The 10,116-nt window shown below is 38.9% G+C and overlaps 1 protein-coding gene and 1 pseudogene across 1 annotated transcript; both read right to left on the bottom strand.

Annotated features, from left to right (window-relative positions):
- On the bottom strand, nt 1–2,944 carry LOC109674971 (olfactory receptor 4D10-like; annotated as a pseudogene).
- A 5,420-nt stretch (nt 2,945–8,364) lies between these two features.
- Nucleotides 8,365–9,309, bottom strand: Or4d6 (olfactory receptor family 4 subfamily D member 6). Its single transcript, XM_020151827.2, has one exon. It carries the CDS (start codon nt 9,307–9,309, stop codon nt 8,365–8,367), a length of 945 nt encoding a protein of 314 aa, XP_020007416.1.
- Nucleotides 9,310–10,116: the final 807 nt, after the last annotated feature.

The raw sequence follows: 10,116 nt of genomic DNA, 5'->3' as shown, positions 1-10,116 counted from the left end.
TTATCTGTAGCTCAATAGCAAAGGTGCTGGGTCAGGCAAGTTGAGGGCATGGGAAACATCACAGTAGAACCCATCAACAATGTTAGGTCCACAGAAAAGGATTAGGACCAGCAGGGAGATCTTCATGATAGAGTGAAAAAGACCTCCACCCAGAAGCCACGTTGAGGGAAGTGAATGTCCCCTAATCATGATGGTCACATAGTGTAGTGGCTTGGAGATGGCCATGTAATGATAAATGCCTCAGTGAAAGAGAAATGAATGTCTGCCCAACCAAACAGGTGGAAGAAAACATCCACTTGATGACTGAGTGATGTAGCCTTCGAGGGACATGGTGTTTCTCCTTGAAAGAAGATTCACTAGGTTCTTTGGAATAGTGATAGAGGAGATGTCCAAGACAGAGAGATTGTGAAGTAGGAAGTACATGGGGTTGTGAAGGTGGACTCACAGGTCACAGTGACCATATGGCAACACTTGTTAACACAGTAGTTACATAAACTGCTGTGTCAAATAAAAAGAAAAACTTGATAAAGCTTAGCTGTTGAGATTGGGGAAATCTACAAAAACAAATTCAGTTACCTTGGTATAATCTGAGGATTATGTTTCTTCCTTTATGCACATCTTTGAAGAAATTAATAGTAATTCAGAGGAATGAAACCAAGCAAGGTTTATCCTTTATGTATCCTCCATGTTCTTTATTAACTTGTTGTAGTACCTAGGAAATCACCTACTTCTACTTGTTTCAGCTCCATCATTAGTACAAATTGTGGTTTGGAGTTAGGTCATTCATTTTCTTGCTGACCAGTGGGTGCTCATGAGTTCTGTGGCAATCTACCTCTATAAGATACTAAAGAAGAGAACCATAAGATAGGGTTTGTAAAAAGAGTTCTGGGTTCCCTATACCATTTTTAGTCAGAATAGCTCTTCCTATTTTGTTTCTGTGGTTTCATAGACATTGGTGAAAGCATCAAATCCTAGTCACTAGTCTACCAGGGAGCTGTTTAAAAGATATTGGAATGATCTGGTAGAGTGGCTCAAGTGGTAGAGTGCCTGCCTAGCAAGTATGGGGCCCTGAGTTCAAACCCCAGTTCCACAAAAAAAAGATATTGAAGGAATTAGCACTCATTACCAACATGGTAGCTATCCACTTGAAAAGTGTAATATGTATAGTTTTAAAAACTGCTTCATAGTTGAGTACAATAACATTTCTTAATGTCCTTCTGAGGTTTGAGGAGAAGATAGCTTATTATTCCCACTTCAGTAGTAATAAAACTGAAAACAATAAGAGTAACTCAATTTGCCAAGGTTATATAGAAAATCAGTGGCAGAGGAGAAATAAGACAAATTTCTCTTGGCTCCTTATTCCACAATCATTCTACTATTCTACATTGCCTGCCAATTTTAGGATCCATAAATCTAAGAATAATTTATACAAGGAACTCTACAGAATTGGTTGATTTAATCATCCTTTCAATTTCCTTTCTCCATTACGGTGGAAGTTTAGGTTGTTGCATTTCTATTATCTTTAACAATTATATAATATAAGTGATACCTATTCTTTTTAAATTTGAAATTGTATATCATGGTTACTCAGGTGTTGGATAAATGATGGGGTTTAACACAAAGAAGATGACAAGACCAGTAACAGAGATGGCTGTACTCATGAAGAAAGCAGCTAAGGTCCAGGTATGCCTATATGGAGAAAGAGCATGAAATGCTAGGTTACCATGGTGCTGTAGGCAGTGTGTATAGATGGATTTCCTTTTGCACCCTCCATATAAATATTCAGCAGTGCTTGTCCATGTTAGACTTACATTTCTTGGCAGAGTACAGTTATGCACATTCACCCCAGTACAAGATGGAAACAATGGTAGCTACTACCTTTCCTATGGTAGATTGTTGCTTCTTTGATTATAAAATCTTGGATGTGGGTGAAGAAGCAAACTCAACTAAGGGAATTTTTAACTTTATTGTATTTTTCCCATTTGAGCCAGGAGTGAACAGTCTTTTACAGCTTGATGATCAATAAATGAAAACTAAAATTCCTAGTGGACTTAAGTGATATATAGTAAGCCATATTACAAACTAAGGGCCAAGTCAGTCTTTGATTTGAGCCCAGGGCATTTTTTCCACCCATATTACTTCAATAAATTCTGATGGTTAGCTCAGAGATAGGAATAGCGAGAACACGCCTCAATGTAATACAGGTGTACATGACAAACCTATAGCCAACATTTTGTTAAACAGGGAGAAACTGAATGCATTTCTTCTGAAGTCAGGAACGAGACAAGTGTGTCCACTATCTTTGCTCTTCTTCAATATAGTAGATGAATTCTTGGCCTGCGCAATAAGACAAGAAAAAGGAATACAAATAGGAAAGGAAGAAATCAACTTATCCCCATTTGTTGATGATATGATCCTATGCTTAAAAGACCCTAAGGACGGGGTTAGCCAACTTATGGAATTAGCCAAAGTGCTGATGAATTAGCTCATGAATGGATAAAGAAAATGTGGTATATATATATATATATATATATATATATATGCAATGGGGGTATTATTCAGTCATAAAGAAGAATGAAATTATATTGTTTGCAGGAAAATGGATAGAACTAGAAATCATCATGTTAAGTGAGATAATCCAGATTCCTAAAGATAGATATTGCACTTTTTCTCTAATATGTAAAATCTAGACCTAAGAAAACAAACAAATAAAGAAACAACCCAGAAAAGGACGTGAATGTGGAAGAGGCACTGTTTGGGAAGGAATCTGTAGGAGGGGGAGGGTGACTATGATAAGTACATGCATGTATGCATATATGAAAATAGGATAGTGAAATGTAATATGTGGGGATGGTGGATAAGAGTAATAGAAGTGGTGAATATGATTAAAGTACATTACACGTATGAATGGAAGTGTGTAAACATTATGTACATTATACCTCATTGTACAATTAAAAAAGAAAAAGATCTGGTGTTATATGTCAAATTGTGAGCAGTGATTACTGTGAGAGAAGGGGGAACCTTCACCTTTTCTACTTTGTTATAGCCAATATTGTATGCATTTCAAAAAAGTAAACAGGGACTTATTTTGCAATTTTAAAAAAGCTAACTTAGAAGAGCCATGCTTAGCCTGAGCATCTGTCTCTCTTCTGAAACCATCCTATAGATAGATAGTTCCTGGTTCAATGCCCAGCTGGGATGCATTGTGCCAGGGTTAAGTAAAAGCAGGTTTTGGAAGGTGACGACCTTGAGGAATTATGTAGATAAATAAATTGGAACTACATATCTTTTTGCCCCACTTCTTCTGTCTATGAGAGCAGAGTAACTTCCATAGTACCGACAGTGCATTTCATCCTAAACATTTACTCTGAGCTATTCAAATTGCAAAGAATCAGGATATTGTGCAAAAGCACTTCTCTTGAGTAGTCCATCTTCTTCACTTTTCTCAATTTGTCCCCTCTTCTTCATCCTCAGTTAATCCCTAACATCTGTCTTTAGTTTTTTTGTGAGAGTTCCTAAGTGGTCTCCTTTTCTTCAGTTGACATTTTAAAAATTCATCCTCTGTGTCATTTCCAGGAGTAGCTTTTTGTCATAAATGGGATTGTACTATTCCTTTGTTTGAAAATTCTTTATTGTTAGCATAAATAAATTGTACAAGGCATTTCATTGTGATATTCCATACATGCATGTAATTGATCAAATTCACTCCCTCTATATTGTTTGAAATTTTTCAGTGGTTTCCTGTTGCCTGCAGAACAAAGGTTGCTCCTTTTATAATACCATTGAAGGCCTTCCTTCAGGTCAGATATTATCTAGTACTTTGTTTCCTTTGATTCTCTGTTTCCATGGCTCAAATATTATGCAAATTATTGTGAGTCTACTCCTTTAGATCCTTATATATATATTTCTCTTGTTCCCTCTGCCTACCCTGTCATCCCACTTTCAGACTCTCCTATCTTTCTTGCCAGACAAAGGATCGTCAACATTCAGGTCCAGAGTGTCTTCTGTGAAAATTTTACTGATACCCTTCAGTTATCCCTGTTATCCTGATATTCCTCCTGTGTGTCTCCATCATTCCCTGCATTGATGTCTCCTTTGACACCTGTAACAGTTTACTGTATGTCTATTTCTCCTTAATTCAGTATAATTTCCCTATCAAAAGCCAAACTTCATCCTGTCTGCTCATTGTTTATTCTTCCTAATAGTCAAACCTTACCTAGTACGGGGCACATATTAGGTGCTCAATAAGTGCTTTATAAATTGAGAGGTAAGCCTAGGTGATAAATGCATGCCATAACTTGCAAGCATAGACATTGGAATTTAGGTGAGAAAGCTCATGACAAACAGGGGCTAAGAAACTATTTCTTTCATATTTTTGACTTGTCCTCAAGAATGTCAGATAAAGATTTTCTTTCCTGATGCAGGCTATAAAACAGCTCTTTGACCTTGGGGATGCCACTTTGCTCTCTGTGCCTCAGATCCTCTGTTGTGACATTCAGGGGTGGTCTATTGTGATATAGTGTAGGGTAATTCTAACAACTTTGGCACCAGGGTTGGAATTCTGCATCTTTCTGCATTGTTACCTGAGACAAATCTTTTATTTTTCTTCCATTTCCTCTGTAAACTGGGCACATAATACTTACTTCATTAGGTTGCATAAGAAGTAAATATAGAGTTTATAAAGTACATGTAACTTGGTTCTTTCCCTTTTCTTCTGAAAGCAGTTATTTTACCTGCTTAACAACAAAAGGCTGTTTATGAAGACATCTGCAAAATGTAAAACACTACATAAAAGTATAGCTTCTCTTTGAACTGATTTATGTATGTTTGAATAAACTCGTGTGAATTGGCAAGGTGAAACAGTTTTCAGCACTGGGTCTGCAGGTTTGGGAATAAGACTGTCCATAAATCAAAGGTAAAGAAGAGCCAGGTGCCAGTAACTCACACCTGTAATCCTAGATACTGGAGAGGCTGAGATTGGGAAGATCACAGTTCAAGGTCAGGCTTAGCAAATAGTTCATGAGACTCCCCAAAATAAGAAGAGCAAAATGGACTAGAGGTGTGGTTCAAGTGGTAGAGTGCCTGCTTCACAAGTGCAAAGCCCTGAGTTCAAAATTCAGTGTTACAAAAAAAAATATGGGAGAGGAGACCCAGTGAGCCATAGGCAAAATATGCAAATGGAGCTGCTTTTGAAACTTTTGCAGTTTTTAAGGGAATTTGGAATTTCTTTTTGGGTGGTACCAGAGTTTGAACTCAGGGCCTCATGCTTATTAGGCAGGTACTCTACCATTTGAGGCACTCCATCAGCCTTTTTTTGTGTTGGGTATTTTCAAGATAGGATCTCTCCAATTATTTGTCTGGGCTGGCCTTGAACATTGATCTTCACGATCTTTGACTTCTGAGTAGCTAGGATTATAAGTATGAGTAGAATCTGGGATTTTTTTTTAAAGCAAGCAACTATTTTATAAACAGAGGCTTCAGGATCCCCACAGACAAATCCTAAACTGGCACAAAATCTGGTCCTTTTGTGCAACTTGATTTTTTTTTACCCAAACTGCCTTGTCTTTTACTGTCTGTGATTCTTTCTTTTGAAGGTGTTCCTCACGTTCTGATATTTAATATCCATTTCTTTATTTCTTGCTGTCAATGTTTTCAAATATTTCTGCAGTGCCTGGCACATGTTTCATGTATATTTCATGGTATCTCAAATTCTGACAGTTCAGTGTCCTTACCTAAGTCCTTCAGTGTCCAGCCATAAATAGGCACTGTTGGATCCTGGGTAGGTTGGCCTTAGTGTAGATGATGGAGGGGAAATACTGTGTTTGAAGGTGAAGTCTTTTGAAGATTAGTTGTACCAGACTGCAATGTCATCCTTTCAGCCTTCACCTAGGCCCTGTCTGAAGGGCAGACTTAGAGAGTCCCATCATCATGATACTTCTGCTTGTTCCAAAGTGTCCTCACCATGCACACTAATCTCCAAGGCCCACGCTGAATAAGTACATTATATATGCATGTGAAAACAGCATAATAAGGCCATTAAAAACTGTTAAAAGGAGGGGAAGAAAGAGGGGCGTTAATACAAGGTGAGTTTGATCTAAGTACATCATGTGCATGTATGTAATGATCACAATGAAATGCCTTTGTACAATTAATTTATGCTAATAAAATTTTCTTTAAAAGTACTAGCCTCAATAAAATATTGGAAAATTGAATCCAGCAATGCATCAAAAAGATCACACACTGTGATCAAGTGAGTTACATTCCAGGGATGCAGAGATAGTTCAACATATGCGAATCAATAGATGTAATACAGCACATTAACAGAAGCATGGACAAAAATCACATGATCATCTCAATAGATGCAGAAAAAGCATCTATTCATCATCTTCTCATGATAAAAGCTTAGAGGAAACGAGGAATAGAAGGAATGTACCTCAACATAATTAAGGCTATGTGTGACAAATGTATAGTCAACATCACATTAAATGGAAAAACTGAGATAAATCATTTCCTCGAAAGTCAGGAATGAGACAAGGGTGTCCACTCTGCCCACTCTTATTCAATATAGTACTGGGATTCCTAGACAGAGTAGTAGTAATAATACAATTTTAATATAATGTACTTTGATCGTATTCACATAGAGGGAGGGGGAGGGACATATACATTCACTGTCATGAAATTCTTCCCTTGGGAGGGAGAGAGATTCTACCACAGGCTCAGTGGCTACTCCTAAATGACCTTGAATACAACGTGCTTTTTTTATTCTCTCCTGGTACTCAAAATAGGTATTGAGGGTGAAAGATATTTCTTAGGTAGTTTTTTGCTCTGAACTGCTGCCTGGCCTGCATGGGTATGCTGTGTGAGCCTGACGAAGAGCGACGGGGAACGAGAAATAAAACACACAAAACATACAACATAAAACAGAACGCTGGTATCAGGAGGGCTTCACGTTCCTGATGGGAAACGTGAGCGCCTACCTGAGCCAGAGTGTTTATTTTATTAGGTCAGTACAAGGAAAAGACTCAGGTGAAAATCAAGCTTTAACAATTCTTGATGCAAGGTGAAAGGAATGAGGTTTGGTGGGCTAATTGTCCTTAGGCTACAGAAGCTTAATTACAACACATCAGTTCTGGAACCATCAAGGCATGCAGGACACCTTATCTAAGGTATTGATTAATCTGGCATCAGGGAGTTTTCCTAATAGTTCTGGTACTTCATCTAGTTTTGCATCGGGGGCTGGTATGCAGACACAGGGGGTTGTATTCTTCAAGGAAATGTGAGCACAAAGGTCAAGACACCAGGTACTGGGGAAATTATGGTAGAAGAGGCTGTGTAAACTCCATTATTCCCAGTCCATGGTCATGCCTGGTCCCCAACAAACTGCAATGACTTGTCTTAAATTATCTATGCATTTAGATAAAATACTATAGTTTTGCTTCTGTAATAAAAGCCCTGAGGGTAAAATGGAAATGGGTTAGAGGGGAAAACAAAGCTCAGGTTAACACAAAAGAAACTATCATTGTGGATTTTGTACAGATATGTCCCCAAACTATGCAATTAACATTAAGATTAAGCTCCATGGGCAAATCAGCAGAATGGACTCAAAGTTAGGAAATAATCGTTTTATGCATAGATTTGTTCATATATATATCTGACTGAACGCAATTTAAAACATTCCTCTTTCTTCACTAATTGGTGAAATATATTTAAAATGCAGTGCTCAAAATATAAAATCAAGAAGTTACTTTAAGGGCTGGCAGAGTGGCTCAAGTGGTAAAGTAACTGCTTAGCAAGCATGAAGTCCTGAGTTCAAACCCTATACCACCAAAATGAAAATAATAAAAAGTAAGTTATTTTAGTTGTTAGCTGTAAATAACCACTAGAGATAGTGTTATGAAATAGATATGTCTATGTCCTGTGTATATGCATATTTAGGAATAGAGGGATAGGTACTAAGGAACACTAATTGAATTCATGATTGCTGGAAGCAATGCTAACCTTCACAACTACCATCTTCACAACACTGGCCACACTTCGTTCTCATGACAACTTTGTGAGTAGCTAATGCTATTTGTATGTCAGAGGTGGTAAAAGTGAGTTTAACTGTTAGTATTAGAGGAAAAGATAATACTAAAAGCTTATCAATATAAGATTTCAATCTTATAGCCCATACTTCTCACCAGTCAGCAAGCCAGATAGCTCATATTGTTCATTCTCACTTCCTTTTGCTCATAATTGCCTCTAATACAGTTGAGTGGCTAGAAGACATATAGTAAAATGACTGAAGAGAAATAAGCCAGTTAAATAGGCTATCAGTCAGAGAAAACTACATCAGTGTTAGACATTTAGTCTCCGTTAAATGGCTCACCCCAGTTTCCTGTTCTCAGAAGGCCTGAGCCTCCTCTGCAGCCTCCTCATGGCTGACTTCATTTCTTGGTTCCTCAGGGTGTAAATCATTGGATTCAGCATGGGGGTGATGACTGTGTTATTGATGGATACGGCTGTGTCCATGGGCAAGGTAGTGAAGGGCCGGCAGTAGATATAAACACAAGGCACAAAATGCAGGGTTACCACCAGCATGTGGGAGGTGCAGGTGGAGCGGGCCTTGTTCCGACCTTCCCCAGAGTGGGATCTTAACATTACCAGAATGACAGTGTAGGAGCCCAGGAGCAAGAGGAACCACAGTAGGGTCACCAGCCCGTTGTTGGAGATCAGGAGAAGCTCCAAAACAAAGGTATCAGTGCAGGCCAGCTTTACCACCTGGGGCACATCACAGTAGAAGGCATCCAGGATATTGGGACCGCAAAAGGGAAGTGGAAGCATTAGAATTATCTGGACAATTGAATGCAAACCACCACCTACCCAAGAAGCCACCACCAAGGCCACCCCTACTTCTCGCCTCATAATGATCACATAGTGCAAGGGTTTGGCAATTGCAAGGTATCTATCATAGGCCATCACAGAGAGGAAAAAAATATCTGCACCACCAGCAAAGTGGAAGAAAAATATCTGTGCCATGCAACCATTGTAGGAGATGGTTTTCCTCTCAGATAAAAGATCCACCAGGAACTTGGGGACTGTGATAGATGAAAAAACAATGTCCAGGACTGATTTGTTCCTCAGAAGAAAGTACATGGGAGTGTGGAGGCGGGACTCAGAGGTGATGGTGACCACAATGAGGGCATTTCCCAACACAGTTGTTATATACACAAAAAGGAAGACCACAAACAAGCAGAACTCCAGCTCTCTCAAGTGTGTAAGTGCCAGGAAGACAAACTCCTTCACATTGGTGTGGTTGATCTGGTTCATGATGGGATGACCTTCTTCCACGTCCGCCTTGGGAGAAGAGATGTTAGTGGTAGGAGAATGGTGTCATGAGGTGGCAATATCACATATCGTTATATTATTCTAAGGTTCTTTTTCAAGCATTCAGATAATCATGAGTACTTAGAAAAACTGGGCAAGGGTCCAGAGTCTTCCTTTTGTAGTCTAGAAATTCTTATTTTTTTGGTGGTATTTGGGGTTGAACTTAGGGCCTTGTGCTTGCTAAGCAGGCCTTCTACTATTTGAACCATGCCTCAAACACTTTTTGTTTCATTTGTTTTTGGGATAGTGTTTCACATTTTTGCCTGAGTCCATCTGGATTGTGATCCTCCTATTTATGCTTCCTGCATAGCTGAGGTGACAGGCAAGAGCCACCATGCCCAGTTATTGGTTGAGATGGGGGGTGGTCTCACTAACTTTTAGCCAGGGCTGGCCTTGAGCTGTGATCCTCCTGATCTCAGCCTCCTGAGTAGCTACAATTACAGGTGTGAGCCACTGTGCCCAACCTTGGAAATTTTTTATCCTGATGGTTCTTCTTTCCTATTGTACATAGCCTGGGTTTATAGGAAGAACTCTCTCGCCTACTCTGCCTGGAGAGAGATGAGTGGATTGTGGTCATTGCCTATCGTTAATCTTCTGTGCTGTAAGAGTAACTTTAGCATATGCATGCTCTGTTTTATACGTTTCCAAGGACCATCACCTGCAACATCTCATTTTGATTTTATTTTTCATGAAGTCCCCGTGAGATTTTTAGAATTGTTGTGATTTTCTCCATTGTGTAAATGGGGAACT

The sequence above is a fragment of the Castor canadensis genome, chromosome 1 (assembly GCF_047511655.1).
Source record: "Castor canadensis chromosome 1, mCasCan1.hap1v2, whole genome shotgun sequence".
NCBI classification, from domain to species: Eukaryota; Metazoa; Chordata; class Mammalia; order Rodentia; family Castoridae; genus Castor; species Castor canadensis.
The sequence above is the reverse complement of the archived record's forward strand: the minus strand, read 5'-3'. Positions and strand labels throughout refer to the sequence as shown.